Source organism: Bufo gargarizans, chromosome 5 (genome assembly GCF_014858855.1).
Source record: "Bufo gargarizans isolate SCDJY-AF-19 chromosome 5, ASM1485885v1, whole genome shotgun sequence".
NCBI lineage: Eukaryota > Metazoa > Chordata > Amphibia > Anura > Bufonidae > Bufo > Bufo gargarizans.
The window spans coordinates 30,500,149-30,517,246 of record NC_058084.1 but is presented as its reverse complement, the minus strand read 5'-3'; the positions used below and the strand labels follow the sequence as shown (position 1 = coordinate 30,517,246).

The following is a 17,098-nucleotide window of genomic DNA, read 5'->3' as shown; positions in this document are numbered from 1 at the left end:
TATACGGTCCGTATACGGAACCATTCATTTCAATGGTTCCGCAAAAAAAACGGAATGTACTCCGTATGCATTCCATTTCCGTATTTCCGTTCCATTTAAAGTTAGAACATGTCCTATTATTGACCGCAAATCACGTTCAGTGGCTCTATTCTTTTTTTTTTTTTTTTTATATTTCTTTATTAATATACAAAGCACATTAAATATACAGTATCTGACCGTCCAACGGGTCGTTACAATAATCATTCAAATTAACTTTTTACCCATACCACCCCCCCAACCCCCCCCCCCTCCCAAGCGCATCGCTATTTATACAAACAGTACAAAGTACTATATATAACAACAGTATATGGCTATATTTATTTTTCCTTTCCCCTTCTTCCACCCTCCCTCTTCCCCTTTACCAATAACCTTTTGTTACCATCGTCTCAAAAATAATCATCTATATATTAAATAGAGATTACAACTTTTTATTTACAACCATCGGAGAAAGATGAAGAAAAAAGGAAAGAAAAAACACTCCATTCTTATTCCATACATACCCAAATATTTTTACTCTCCAATTTCCCACCCCCCCACCTCCCTTAGGGGGGGGAGGGGGAGACGTGTAGTACGAAAAAAAAATAAAAAAAAAAAAAATATCTATCCAGCCCTAAAGTAACCAGCTCTTCCATATTTCATCCATAGTTTTTCTTTTTCTACTATGGCCCTCCATCACCCGTTCTTCTTTAATCAGATCATCCACTGCTTTTCTCCACTGCCGAACTGTTGGAGGGTCAACCCCTACCCATTTCTTGAGTATTAAGAGTCTAGCTTGAAATAAAACCTTACTAAGGACCATACTTATATCTCTATTCAAACCCAGATGTTCAGTTGCCCCCAGAATACACGACATCGGATCCTCTGATATTTGAACCTGCAAAATTCGATATATAGTATCTGTTATTTCTGTCCAGTATCTAAACAATCTGGGACATCTCCAGAAGCAATGCATTAAGTCAGCTCTCTCCCCCCCACATTTTACACAATCATCCGAGGATCTAACGCCCATTCTTTTTAGTATCCATGGGGACCTATGCAACCTATGAACCACAAAAAATTGTGAAATTTTGTGTGAACCCCTATTTGAGACTCGAGAATAGTTCTTTAATGCATCGTTCCATTTTTCTTCCGTAAAAAATTCCAGTTCATTCTCCCATTTTTTCCTAGCTAATATTGTAACCCGTTTCTTTTTTTCCCCCCATCAGTATCTTATATCTTTTTGCCGTTATTCCTCTTCTTTCACCCAAGTTAGTAAATTTGTGTAATATCTCAGATCTTTCCATCTTATATTTATCCTCTTGCATAACTGACCTCAATGCATTCCTAAACTGAAAGTATTTATATATGTCCTTATGCGGTATACCAAACTCTCTAACCATTGTATTAAAGTCTTTCAATTTACCCTGTTCGAATATCTGGTTTAAGTATTTCATCCCATTTTTCTCCCAGTCGATGTACATTTTAATCCCCTGCAGTTCCTTAAGATTAATATTTTTCCATATAGGTGTGTATTGCAGAAACCCTTTAATCTCTAGTGTTTTTTTAATCTCTACCCATATATATTCCATTAAATTTAAAACTCTATTTCCTGTGTTTTTTCCTCCCAGTGTACCCGATTCCAACACCTCTAAAAAGTTCCATTCTTCTTTCCATCCCAGTCTATTTACTACCTGACTACCCACTAACCCATCCAAACTACTCTTTATTTGACCATATTGTGTAATTATATAATAAAAAAACCAATTCGGAACTGCGAGTCCACCTTCTCTCACTGGGAGCTGAAGTATCTCTTTCTTTATTCTGGGAATCTTACCTTTCCAAAGGAAATCTCCCATTAACCTATCAAGCAATCTAAAGGTATCCTGCGGCAACCTGACTGGGGCATTTTGAAGGACATATAGTATTTTGGGGAGAAAAAACATTTTTATTAAGTTTACCCGGCCCTGTATTGAAATTGGTAATCTACGCCAGACATGTATTTTGGCCCTAAGTTCTTTTATTAGGGGAAGTACATTTAATTTTTCATAATCTCCTATGTTTCCGGAAATTTGTATCCCTAAATATTTAAAGTTTTCTTGTTTTCCCAACACCTGCACCTTTAAGAACCCCTGTGGTTGTGCATCTCCCAACATCAACATATGTGATTTCCCCCAATTAATATTTAATCCAGAAAAACAACCAAACTTATCTATTATATCTATAACTCTATTAAACTGGTCTCCAGTACTGTGCATAAATAGTAGAATATCATCCGCGTACATTAACAATTTTTCTTCCCCTCCATCATAATGAAAGCCTTTAATTTCCCTATCGTTTCTTATTATACTTGCCATAGGTTCGATCGCAATGGCGAATAGCAGTGGAGAGAGAGGGCATCCCTGCCTAGTGCCCCGATATAGGGCAAGGGGCAGGGACAAGCTCCCATCCACCATCACTCTGGCCCGCGGATCCTGATATATTAGCTGTATCCATCTTATAAACCCTTCCCCTATACCGACCCTTTTTAGAACTGCCCATAGATATTCCCATTCAATACAGTCGAATGCCTTTTGGGCATCCAGTGATAATACGGCTTTCTCCCCCGCTTCTGTTCTATTAGCTTCGATATTTAAATACAACCTTCTTATATTTGAGTATATCGTTCTGCCCGGTATAAAACCTGTTTGATCTAGGTTTATTATACCCTTAACCACCCTTGAAAGTCTATCGGCCAAAACTTTTGCCAAAATTTTAACATCGGTATTTAAAAGTGATATTGGCCTATATGATCCCGGGTCTAGTTGTTCTTTACCCTTTTTTGGAATTAATGTTATAATTGCCTCTTTCATAGAGTCTGGTAAGTCCCCAATTTTTTTAGCCTCGTCCAATGTTGTTTTTAGTTCAGGTACTAACACCTGGGAGAAGGTTTTATAGATTTCAAAAGGGAGCCCGTCACTTCCTGGTGCCTTTTCAGATTTTACTTGCCCCAGGACCTTATTTATTTCTGCGATTGATATTTCTTTTTCAAGAAATGTCTTTTGGGCCTGGGATATCTCCCTAAGAGGGATCTGATCTAAATACAAATCTAATTCTTGTTTTGAGTATCGTACCCTGGACTTGTATACCTCCTGGAAATATTTTACAAACACTTCTTTAACTCCTTCTGATGTGTTAATTGTCTCACCCTTTTTATCTTTAATCACCCCTATCCAGGCTTTCTCTCTTTGATTTCTTGCTATATTTGCCAAGATTTTACCAACTTTTTCTCCCTCTGTGGCCAGCCGGATCCCTTGAAACCTTAATTCTTTCCTACTTCTCTCCATATGATATGCCTTTAACTTTTCCTGTTCTTCCTCCCATATTTTCTTATTATCGTCAGTGGGATATCTCATACATGTTGTTGCTAATTCCTGAACTTTTTTTTCCAAAGCAATCCCCTTTTCCCTGGTAATTTTTTTTAAATGATTCACTTTTTTACAAAGCAATCCTCTTAAATATGCTTTAGCCGTATCCCAAACAATTAACTTACTTGCGGAGTAGTTATTCTCCCTAAAAAAAATTTTTAATTCTTCCATTATACTTTCTTTGTCTGGGATCATTGGTAACCAATGGGAGTTAAACTTAAACGGTAATAAGGCCTTCTTTTTATTCAGATCTAGTTCCATTACCACGGCATTATGATCTGATAGAGCCATGGGGAAATACTTTATTTTAATCCTATCATAGGACATCAGATTTTTATTTCCCAGGGCCATATCTATTCTAGACCAGGTTTGGTGTGTTTTGGAGTAACAGGAATACATATTTTCATCCGGGTTCTGGAGACGCCAAACGTCAATCCAGTTGAATTCATGGGCTAGTTTGTAAAAATCTACTTTCTGTGTTCTTCCCCCTCTGCTAGGGGCTCTATCCCTGAGTGGATCCATTACCGCATTATAGTCTCCAATCGCAATCATTATAGCTTCCTGTCTATCCAGCATGAATTCATACAGTTGATATAAAATCTCTGGCGTATACGGTGGAGGAATATAGATATTTGCAATTACCATTTTAACCCCATCTATATTACAATATAGAAAGAGGTATCTGCCACAGTCATCGGCCTCACACATCAGACATTCAAATTTTATTTTATTGTGGATCAAAATTGAGACCCCTCTTGAATAAGTAGTGTATACAGAATGGTAACTTTCCCCTATCCATCTCTTCTGCAACCATCTTAAAGATTCCTTATCCAAATGTGTCTCTTGTAGGCAGATGACGGCTGGCAGAAACCCCTTCATCCACTCAAAGATAGCATACCTCTTCACTCTCTCCCTTAAACCCCTCGTATTCAACGAAACAATCCTAACCATCTAGCAGAGGGGGAAGAGAAAAAAAAAAATAAAAAAATCGGAACCATGGTCACCGACAACGGGAAGAACACGGTGTCGGCGCTGCGTCAAGGAGGGCTGAGCCATGCGCCCTGCATGGGGCACGTGATTAATCTGGTTGTAAGGCCTCCTGCACACAACCATTTTTTCCCGCCGTTTACTGGCCGTTTTTTGCGTTCGTATACGGTCCGTATACGGAACCATTCATTTCAATGGTTCCGCAAAAAAAACGGAATGTACTCCGTATGCATTCCATTTCCGTATTTCCGTTCCATTTAAAGTTAGAACATGTCCTATTATTGACCGCAAATCACGTTCAGTGGCTCTATTCAAGTCAATGGGTCCATACACCCGTTTCGTTTTTTGCGGAACCATCTATTGAAAATGTTATGCTCAGCCCAATTTTATCTATGTAATTACTGTATACTGTATATGCCATACGGAAAAACGGAAAAACGGAACAGAAATGGGAACACAACGGAAACAAAAAACGGAACAACGGATCCGTGAAAAACGGACTGCAAAATACTGAAAAAGCCATACGGTCATGTGCAGGAGGCCTAAAGCGGTTCCTGAAGTCTTCACCCCATCTGCAAAACATCCTGAAAATGGCCAGGAAACTTTGCATGCACTTCAGCCACTCGTACACCCTCCTTGAGCTGCAGTGGCAGAACGGCGTCCCCCAATATAGGCTGATATGTGGCATTTCCACCCGTTGGAATTCCACCCTCCATATGTTGGACCGATTATATGAACAGAGAAAGGCCATAAACGATTTCTTGATGATACAGACGGACAGAGGTACTACCCTGTGTAACTTCGATGTTAGCCAGTGGCAGCTCATGCGTGACACCTGCCGTTTGCTCGGGCCCTTTGAGGAGGCCACTGTATTTGTCAGTCACCAGGACTACGGGATGAACAACATCATTCCACTGATTCATGTCCTGGAACAGATGCTGCTAAATCTGGCTGGCCAGGGAACAGGTGACTAGTGATGGACGAACATCAAATGTTTGTGAACCGCACTTTTGCGGTGGGCCCCATAGACTTTAATGGCAGGGGAACCTGAAAAACCTTCAGGTCATATTTGCAGCCACCAAATACTTACTAGAAGTGCACAATTGCTCCCACAACATGCACAGTGACATACCAGAGGGGATCATTGGCAAAAATTCCCACAAAAAATATGTATTTTAATCGGGAGCCATTTTTATGCATCTTAAAGGGAACCTCTCAAAAATGTGCCCTGCTGGAGCATAGAAAATTCTTATTTTAGGCCACGGGAGTACAGGCCCCAAAAATTAGGCATTCATCTGACAGAAAAGAACTTGTGATTATGTGGCTGGAGGTACATTAGGTGGTAACTGGCTAAAAAAATTTACTGTCTGCCAGTACAGGCCCCAAAAATTAGGCCTTCACCTGACAGAAAAGAACTTGTGATGATATGGCTGAAGGTACATTAGGCGGTCACTGGGTAAAAATTTTACTGTAGGCCACTGGAGTACAGGCCCCAAAAATAGAGGCATTCACCTAACAGAAAAGAACTTGTGATGATGTGGCTGGAGGTACATTAGGCCAGTACAGGCCCCGAAAATGAGGCACTCACCTGACAGAAAGGCCTTTTATGCCACTGTATATACATAAGACAAGGACCATTCTTTGTTCTGGGTGGTGACGGATATGTGTGGGCTGGCATGAGGAAATTCAATTACACATTGTCGTCACAGGTGTTGAATTCCTCCAAGATCCATGCCTCACTCATCGGTCACTATCCCCCTGCTGCGCTGAACGTCCTTTCGGACAGGACACACGACGAGGGGCGAGCCAATAGTTCCATGGCAAATTGTGCCGGCTCTGGCCACAGGTCAAGCCTGCACACCCAGTAGTCCAGGGGTTCTTCGCTTCTCAAAGCGTCCACATCGGCCGTTAACCCGATGTAGCCGGTCTAGGCGTTCCCTGAGGCTGGATCTGGAGGACGGCTGTCGATGGGTTGGCTGAAAGAATGATCTCATATCCAAAGTGACCAACACATCTTCAAACCGCCCTCTTCTTGCAGGCGCGTTAGGATTGGTACCCGCACCTGTTTTGCTATGGGTGGAAATTCCTGTGCCAGCACCCGCAACAGAAGAATGCAGCATCTCTCACAGCAAGGCCTGGAAATGCTACATTCTGCCAGCCCTCTGTGATGCTGGTAACATGTCCGCCATTTTGTGTTTGTACCGAGGGTCTAAGTACTTTGCCACCTTGCCCTTTAAGCTTTTTATATGGGGGTCTCTCTTCAAACACTGGAGCATGAAGGCCCCCATTTGCACTATATTGGAAGCGGTGGAGCGCCCTGGATCCTGCTCATCTCCCAGGAGAATGTCGTCCTCGGTCTCCTCCCGCCAGCCACGGACAACACCAGGGATCCCCAAAAAGATTAAAGTCCCCCTCAAAGCCTGCTCTTGCTCCTCCTCCTCCCCCCAGCCACCATCCTCCTCTGACTCCTCTTCAGACTCCTGCTCACTTGTCTCAGATGGAGTAGCCCCCCCCCTGGGAATTCATTCAGCATTGCGACTTTCTTATCTATCTGCTCCTGCTCCTCGGCGGCTTGATCAATGACATGACGCAATGCACACTCCAGAAAGAAGGCGTAAGGTACGATGTCACTAATGGTGCCCTGGCTGCGACTGACCAGTTTGGTGATCTCATCAAATGGCCACAGAAGTCTGCATGCATCGCGCATGAGCAGCCACTGGCGTGGTGAAAAGAAACCAAGCTCCCCAGAACCTGTCCTGCTACAGAGTTCGTACAGGTAGTTGTTAACGGCACGTTGCTGCTGGAGCAGCCTATCAAGCATATACAAGGTGGAGTTCCAGCGCGTCGGACTGTCACAAATCAGACGTCTGACGGGCAAGTGGTGTCGCCGTTGAACGTCCGCAAGGTGAGCCATGGCCGATATAAAATCTTTTAAAATGGCCAGAAGTTTTCCTGGCCTGCCGCAAGGTGTCCTGGAGCCCGGGGTATTTTGCGACGAATCAGGACGTGTGCTATGCACGGCACGTGTGTCATTTTGTCCTGTTTCAGCGCGCTCAGCTGATTGGCACCATTGTCGCACACCACTTTACCAACTGTCAAATTGAGTGGGGTTAGCCACTGATCGGCCTGTGACCGCAGAGATGAAAGCAGTGCAGGACCGGTGTGGCTCTTGGGTTCCAGGCACAACAGCCGCAGCACAGCATGGCAACGTCTCACCTGGGACGTCGAATAGGTTCTGGGGAACTTGGGGACGCAGCGGAAGAGCGGAAGACCCTCGCTACCGGTCGAATATGGGGGCCTTTTTTACACCCGCTGAGAGGGAGGACAAAATGAATTACTATCGACACATTTTATGTAGTTAGTTGGTTGTTGCCTATGTGCGCCATCACCCATCCTCACGCAGGTCTGATTGGGGGGGCCCTCTGTGCTCACGTTCCACTGCCATGGCTGCTGGGGGTGGCAGGAGCAGTACCAGCTCCATCAACAGCAACTTAAGTCTAGAGTACTGAAGAAACTACTCACCAGCCGCAGCAGGTAGACATAGAGCAGCACCTGAACCAGCAGGTTGTGGTATACTTGGAGTGTACCCTGCCACCCCACATCGAAGATCCCCTGGAGTACTGGGCAGCCAAACTTGATTTGTGGTCACAAATGGGCAAGTTTGCCCTAGACAAGGTTTCCTGCACGGCCAGCAGTGTGGCATCAGAGCGGGTGTGCAGTGCAGTGGGGTCCATAGTTACCCCAAGGAAAACTCGCCTGTCCACCCAAAATGTAGAGAAACTGACCTTTGTGAAGATGAATGAGGCATGATCCATGCCTCATTCATCTTCACAAAGGTCAGTTTCTCTACATTTTGGGTGGACAGGCGAGTTTTCAAATAGGATTTTCAAATACCAGTGCCTGATGCATCAATCTAGATCATCCATGGTGTCACACCAACACTTCGACAAAAGAGGCCTGTTTCTTCTGGCTACCTGCTTCAGCTACTATTCTGATGCTGCCACCCGCCTGATGCCACACCTGCTGCCAGGTGCTCCTACTGCCAGCCACCATCTTCAACTGGTAATTGCCCCCCGCCTCCCCACTCTGTCACTCTGTGGTCTCCTCATGCTGCTGCCACCTCACCACACTGTGGTCTCCTCATGCTGCTGCTACCTCAACACTAAGTCACTGGGCCAATCTGTGGTCTCCTCATGCTGCTGCCACTTCAACACTATGTCACTGGGCCACATTGTCATCTTCTCATAGTGCTGCCACTTCCCCACTCTGTGGTCTCCTCATGCTGCTGCCACATCACTACTCTGTGGACTTCTCATGCAGCTGCCCCATCACCACTCTGTGCTCTACTCATGCTGCTGCTGTCATATCACTACTCTGTGGTCTCCTCATGCTTCTACCACCTCCTCACTATGTCACTGGGCCACACTGTGGTCTCCTCATGCTGCTGCCACTTCACCACTCTGTGGACTCCTCATGATGCTTTCACATCACCACTCTGTGGTCTCCTCATGCTGCTGCCACATCACCACTCTGCTGTGGTCTCCTCATGCTGCTGCCACCTCCCCACTATGTCACTGGGCCACTCTGTGGTCTCCTCATGCTGCTGCTGCCACATCACTACTCTGTGGTCTCCTCATGCTGCTGCTACCTCAACATATGTCACTGGGCCACTTTGTGGTCTCCTCATGCTGCTGCCACATCACTACTCTGTGGTCTCCTCATGCTGCTGCCACCTCAACACTATGTCACTGGGCCACTGTCACGCTCGTGTGTGGGAGGAAAACACCACACCGAGCATAGGAGGGAAAGGGGATAACTCCAGTCCTGACAGACTACCAGTATGAACAGGCCCCAAAGGTAGGCAAGTTCATACACCAGATACCTAGAATCCTATCTCACCCTATAGGACCCTGAAACTAATGTCAGGACTGAGTCTACCTGTTCCTCAAAATGGAAGGAGTCTCCCTCAGGCCAAATTACAAACAACAGGGAAAGGCAACACACACAAATATATTTAAAAAAATACAAAAGCCAAAGGAAACACTTATCTTCAATTACGCTATGGTAGCACCAGGAACTCAGCCGAGAACCAAACACAAGCTAACCACAAGTCCAACAGAAGCTATAAACCGCATAGCATAGTGGCAGAAACAACAATAAATAGAGAAGGTTAAATGACCACAATAGCCACACCTGGAGAAATAAGGTGTGGCAAACACCAGAAACAACACAGACGTCATTTGATCCAAAAGGAAAACATGTTAGATCAAACCACGCATTGCCAGTCTCAGAGATCTCCTGCCACCTGTTGCAGGAACGTCCGTATGTCACGTCCATGACAGACACTTTGTGGTCTCCTCATGCTGCTGCCACTTCACCACTCTGTGGTCTCCTCATGCTGCTGCCACTTCACCACTCTGTGGTCTCCTCATGCTGCTGCCAGCTCACCACTCTGTCACTGGACCACTATTTTGCCTTTTTGGCCTGGTTGACATCATCATTTATTTGACCGTTCCTCTGAGTTGTTTTTTAATGCAATTCGCCAGAAATAAATTCGTATCGAATCGAATCTTTTCGGAAAATTCGGCAAACCGACCAAATCGAATTTTTGGGAAATTCTCTAATCTCTACCTTTTACCTTATGTTATTTGTAGTGTTACATAGGACTGCAGGTACCATTTATCTGTACACTGAAAGTTATCACTGTGTCATCTGAGGTGTTACATATAGGACTGCAGGTGACATCTACGACATTATTTGTACTCAGAGTCTCTGAGTACAGATAATGTAGTAGATGTCACCTGCAGTCCTATGTAACACCACAGATAACACAGTGATAACTCTCTGAGTATCAATAATGTATTAAATGTCACCCGCAGTCCTCTGTAACACCACAAATAACACAGTGATAACTCTCTGAATACAGATAATGTAGTAGATGTTATCTGCAGTCCTAACATCCCACATAACACAGTGAATTATTGTGCTATGTGGGGTATTACATAGGACTGCAGGGAACATCTACTACATTATCTGTACTCAGACAGTTATTACTATCAGTGATAACTCTCTAGGTACAGATAATTCATGGTACCTGCAGTCTGCGCTGCCCAAAGCTGGCCCATCCTCATTGTTGCCTCGCTGTTCTCTGACCTCTTCTTCTACTATCTAGGACACAGCAGCATGGCAAGAAGCGGGGACTGCAAAGGAGACCCTGCACTAGCTGTGAATAGAAGCTGTGTGGCGGCCACCGTGCAGCTTATGGGGACACTGCAGTGCTTAGTGCTGCTTAATGTATATAGTACTTCAATGTGGGCGTTTGGGTTGGCCTTCAGCCCCGCAGAGATGTCAGACCCGGGGATGCCAACCCAAATGCCCCCATTATAATCCGCAATTGCTAGTGACATACATGATATCGGAACATCAGATGAATTTGTGGGCCATTAGAAGAGACGTCATTGGTTTGGTACGAGTGGATTTATCTTCATGATTATAATGCAGCTGTCTTAGAATACAATTTAATATAACATAATAAAGTATATAAGACCTGTAACCAGATACTAATAAATTACAGTAGGCCTGTACAGCCTGGCAGGGGATGAAAGATACCTCCATTCTTGTACAGCATATACAGTGTGTGGAGCTATATTGTCGATCTAGGCCTGGCTATAGGTCTAATGACACAAACTTACTTGCAGACTTATTCAAGACTTTATACCTCTCCGATGCCATGGTCAATTGTGATCATGACATCTAAGGGTACTTTCACACTAGCGTTAAAGTTTTCTGGTATTGAGTTCCGTCCTAGGGGCTCAATACTGTAAAAAAAACTGATCAGTTTTATCCTAATGCATTCTGAATGGAGAGCAATCCGTTCAGTATGCATCAGGATGTCTTCAGTTCAGTCCCTCTTGCGGTATTTGGCCAGAGAAAATACCACAGCATGCTAAGGTATTTTCTCCGTCCAAAATTCCGGAACACTTGCTGGAATTCTGGATCCGGCATTATTTTCCATTGAAATGCATTAATGCCGGATCCGGCACCAAGTGTTCCGGAAAAACGGATCTGGTTTTTAGTCTGCGCAATGTGAAAATCCGGATCCGTCTACAAATGGTAACCATATGCATACGGATTTGCGGATCCGGCAGGTTGTTCAGTCGACGGAACTGCCTGCTGGAATCCAACAACGCAAGTGTGAAAGTACCCTAAAGCAGCTTTCCCATGGACCATTAAGCTCCCTGAGCCTGAAGGACTCCCGCATGTGGTTGTATGTAAAAGTTATGGTCTCGCTGAAAAAACCAAGCTTTTTACAGCTGTAGTTCCTATAAAACAAATAAACTATAAAAATTAAAAGATCCCCCTTTCCCATCATTAGAATAATAAAAAATAAACATCATACATACAGGCTCCGACTGGCCTACAGGGGTACTGATCAAGGTTGACCCCCTAGTCTTCCACGCCCTAGGCACCCCAGTCCGACACTGCATACACACCACCACATCCCAAAATGACCATACTAAAAATAAAAAAATTCACTGATTCTCCATTTTTTTGGGTTGCTTCACCTCCCCAAAAAAGTAATAAAAAGCTATCAAAAAGTCATGCACACTCCAGGATAAAAACTACAGATTGCCCCGCAAAAAATGAGCGCTCACACAGGTCTGTAGAGGAGATACTGTGAAGAAGATAGATTTTTCAGGGTTCTCTTATTTACAAATATTAGAAAATATACTATATTTCATCTTAAAAAGAAGCCTTGATGATCGGATTTGCAGTCTAAACAATTATGTTGTATGTTGTTCCTAAGGTCTATGACTTGGAGCAGCCTGTGGATTCAGAAAATAGTGCTGCAGGCTGCTCTGCAATAGATGATCATTGCAGGGTTACTGGATCGCCCCCTTGTGGAGGTCATGGATTCTGCATAAGCGAATGGAACTCTGCTAAGTGTGACTGTAATCCAGGATTTGCTGGGGAGCACTGTGACACAGGTAAGGAAATTGTGGACATTAATCTACATTATATACTAATGTATTCCTGATTGTATGCTTTTCCTGTGTATGTCAGCTCTGCAGGAATGGAGTTTTGAAAGAGGAAGTTGGGTCCATTTTGTGATACATCATCTTCTCAGCCCCCACACTACTCACATACAACTTCTGCTTCGTACACGGACATCTTCGTCTACGATTCTCCATCTGGTATCAAAAGACAGATCTTCTTTCTTGCGGTTGGAGGTGAGTGCCGGAGTTGGAATCTGTGGCCAACCACTCCTCTTCTGCCATTCATAAGTATCCCAATATACAGTATATATCTTGAGAAAAGCCTCATCATGTTGGGCTGAAACGTCGTAGTTGGGGTGAATAAAAGCGGGTCCACCACCCTTCACCATATCTGGAGTGCTGCCTCTTTTTTGTGAATTATATACCATATTTTTCACATTTCAAGACGCACTTTTTATCAAAAGTGGGGAAAAAGTGGCAGTGGGTCTTATAGTTTATGGAAGCAGTCATCAGCATGCTGGAGGTGTGGGGAGGTAAGGGCAGCGCTGCGATGGCTGTACTCACCTTCCCTGGTCTTCTTCTTGGTCCTGCTGTGTACTGTGTCTTGACTGCACACAGCGTCAGGATGTACTGCACGTAGGCACGCACTATGACCTGACGCTGTGCGACGTCAGGCAGGAGCGGACTGACAACTTATGGGGCCCGGGCATTAGGATATTATGGTGCCCCTGTGTCCCCTCCCACCCTCAAGCCACACCCACACACAGCCCCACACACATATTGCGCCGCACCGGCTCCAGGCTCATGTGGGCCCTTGGGCGATAAAGTCTCAGGGGGCCCTCTTACACAGTGATATAGTAGATGTCCCCTGCAGTCCTATGTAACAACACAGATAACACAGTGATGGCTATCTGAGTACAGAAAATGCAGTAGTGCTACCTGCAGTCCTATGTAAAACCACTGATAACACTAGTCCTGATAATGTGGTAGTGTTACCTGCAGTCCTATGTAAAATCACAGATAACACTAGTGTTGATCATGTGGTAGTGTTACCTACATCCTTAGTGTGCCTCCCTGTGTATCTCCCACGTACTCCATGCTGGCAGCTCTGCCTCCTCTTCCATCTTTTTCTTCTTGCCCCGCACAGAACGTCCTGATGCAGCTGCGTCAAGGCATAGGAACATTGTGGACATGGTGATGGTGACACACGCAGGGAGAGACACACAGCGACAGACAGGCACACACAGGGACAAACACACACACAGGGACAGACACACACACACATGGAGAGACACACACACACAGGAAGAGACTAGGGTTGTTGCGGGTATCGATACTTTTGTCCCGGTATCTGCGACCAGTATCACAGAACATGAGCGCGCTCATGTTCCCTTAGCAGCACAGGGGAGAAGGAAGCAGTCTCTCCCTCCCCCTGTGCCACCGTTGCCACCAATGAGGAGAGAGGGGCGGGCGCACTGCGCCACCATTGATAGCAGGACTTTAAATGGGTCCAGACTTTAAGTTACCAGGCTCCATAGAGCGGTGCCCAGGGATCTCCCAGCACTTACTATAATTCCTGGGCGCCGCTCCGTTCACCCGCTGTGCCCCCGTTTCCGTCTCCTGCTCCGTATGCTAATAACTACTATCGGCGCAATGGGCAGGAGACATCAGCTTCTCTTCTGGGCGCTCCTTCTCCCTGATGTAGCGCTGTCCAATCGCTGCCTCCTCTTGCATCTTTTTCTTCTTGCCCCACACAGAACGTCCTGATGCAGCTGCGTCAAGACATAGGAACACTGTGGACATGGTGATGATGACACACATAGGGAGAGACACATAGGGACAAACACACACACACAGGGACAAACACGCACACACAGGGACAAACACACACAGGGACAGACACAAACACACACAGGGACAGACGCACACACACAGGAAGAGACTAGGGTTGTTGCGGGTATCGATACTTTTGTCCCGGTATCGATACGATACCGGGATTTCCATTTTTTCGATACTAGGCTGCGCATCACACTGCGTATCATACTGCATATCATACTCCTCTTCCATCTTTTTCTTTTTGCCCCGCACAGAACGTCCTGATGCAGCTGCGTCAAGACATAGGAACACTGTGGACATGGTGATGATGACACACATAGGGAGAGACACATAGGGACAAACACAAACACACAGGGACAAACACACATACACAGGGACAAACACACACACGCACAGGGACAGACACACACACCGAGGGACAGACACACACTCGCCGCTGTTCTGCTGCCAGTACCCGCCTCCTGTATTAAGGGTTAATTATCATTGGTGGCGCAGTGCACCCCCCCAACCCCCCCAGTATTAAAATCATTGGTGGCAGTGGCCACAGGGTCCCCTTCCCTTCTCATTGGTGGCAGTGGCCACAGGGTCCCCTCCCCCTCATTGGTGGCAGTGGCAGCTTCTGATCGGAGCCCCAGCAGTGTAATCCTGGGGCTCCGATCTGTTACCATGGCATCTAGGTCGCTACTGAAGCCCTGGCTGCCATAGTCAGCTCCCTAATGCTGTGTGTACTATGCACAGGGCAGCAGGGAGAGTGTGAAGTCCTATTCACCCTAATAGAGCTCTATTAGGGTGAATAGGACAAGGGTTTAAAAGATCCCAGGTTCTAGCCCCTAAGGGGGGAAATATTTATTACTATTAATAAACAATAGTAATAAACTTTAAAAAAAAACACACCAAGTATAAATCACAATAAACAATAAATAAACATATCACATATCGCCACATTCAAAAAGTCCAAACTATTAAAATATTAAAAAAATCTATAGAAGAGTAAAAAGAAAAAGAAAAACTGCGCGATTCGCCATTTTTTACCAAAACAGAAAAATACCGGGCTTGTCCTAACCTCTCGATGAGCTCATCCACCCGGGGCATGGGATACGCATCGAATTTGGAAGCCTTGTTAAGTTTTCGAAAGTCGTTACAAAATCGCAACGCCCCATCTGGCTTGGGTATCAATACTATAGGACTGGCCCACTCACTTTTTGACTCCTCAATGACATATAGCTGCAATATTAGCTGCACCTCCTCCGATATGGCTTGTCGCCGAGCCTCGGGTACCCGGTAAGACTCAGTGACAATGTCATGCTGGATTATGGAAGTGCGTCCAGGGTGGTCCGGGAACACATCCGTGTTCCGACTAACGAACTCCCTGGCCTCCTGAGTCTGTTTAGAGGCGAGGCTGTCAGCAATTTTTACTGTGGTAGCTGCCTCTCTTGCATCAGATAGAGGGGCCGGTACATCTTCTCCTAGAAAACCGCGGGTTGTCTTCTGTACAGGTTTTCCTATCTTTCCACGGTTTGAGTAAATTCACATGGTAAACCTGCTCCGGCTTTCGCCGCCCTGGCTGGTGTACCTTGTAGTTTACATCTCCAATTTTCTCGAGCATCTCGTAGGGCCCCTGCCACCTAGCCAGGAACTTACTGTCTAGAGGTCGGCACCAGGCCCAAAACCCGGGATAAAGATCCAGACCCGAGCATGCCGATTATAGACCCGACTCTGGGCTCGTTGAGCTGCCTCCATATGCTTCCTAACAAGAGGTAACACTGTCTCTATCCGATCTGGGTAACGTACTCAATTACACTTTTATGTGGCGTGGGTTGTTGTTCCCATGCCTCTTTGGCCACGTCCAAGAGACTGCGAGGGTGTCTGCCATATAGCAGTTCGAAGAGCAAGAACCCAGTAGAGGCCTGGGGTATCTCTCGCCCTGCAAACATGAGATAGGGCAGAAGCAGGTCCCAGTCCTTCCCATCTAAAGACACTACCTTTTTCAACATATTTTTTAATGTTTGGTTAAACAGTTCTACCAGACCGTCCGTTTATAAATGGTAAACAGACATCCGTAATTGTTTTATGTGCAGTAACTTACAGAGTTCCCTGATCACCTTGGACATAAAAGAGGTCTCTTGGTCGGTCAGAACCTCTCTAGGCAGTCCTACTCTGGAAAACATCTCCATTAACTCCTTAGCTATGAGTTTGGCCTAGAATGACTAAGATGTGTTGATGTGCAACACGCCAGACCTGCAGGGTATGACGAAGTGAGGTCACGGTTATGGGTAATCGAGGGTACTCACTATATTTGAAGAACCCTGGGCAGGCGCGTGGCAGTGAAGGAGAGGTAGACACGGTTCCTCTGGGGCACGCTCTGTAGATAGGGACCAGGCCTGATGGTGGATGAGGTGCCCTGGATGTTACAGGTATTTTGTGTGCCTGGGGCAAGGTCCCTGTGGTATTCGTGACGCCAGTGCCTTTGGACGGTGGCACGCCGGTTGGTGGTTGGAATGATGGAGGTACACAAGTATATAGTGAACCAAACGTAACTTTACTGAACAATCCAACTTTGTACAGCAGGTAGTAGCACAGTCTTTCAATCACAGTTCCACAAGTAGGCTTATTCACAAAATGGCAGGCAATATTCATGCAAGATACGCAGAGGGTAACTTCACAAGCACTCAGCAGCAGGTTGTACCTTTCCTCAGAATCAATGTACAGTGTCCTTTCTAGAACTCCTGCTCTGGCTTTATCTCCCAAGGCCCGGATGCCTAAAAGGGTGGCTTAAATCCTTGGTCACTATCTTCCTCAGGTATTAGATTCTTGCTGCACTTGTTAGTGTGATCTGCCCATCAGGGTTACTTAGCT

The 17,098-nt window shown here is 45.5% G+C and overlaps 1 protein-coding gene across 1 annotated transcript in view; it reads left to right on the top strand.

Moving 5' to 3' along the window:
- Nucleotides 1–17,098, top strand: part of LOC122939290 (neural-cadherin-like) — a 143,946-nt gene that overhangs the window by 85,332 nt on the left and 41,516 nt on the right. Inside the window, exons 27-28 of the mRNA XM_044295363.1 lie at nt 12,217–12,397; nt 12,474–12,640. Of these exons, the coding sequence (XP_044151298.1) occupies nt 12,217–12,397; nt 12,474–12,640 (348 nt within the window). The remainder of the gene's footprint in view (nt 1–12,216; nt 12,398–12,473; nt 12,641–17,098) is intronic.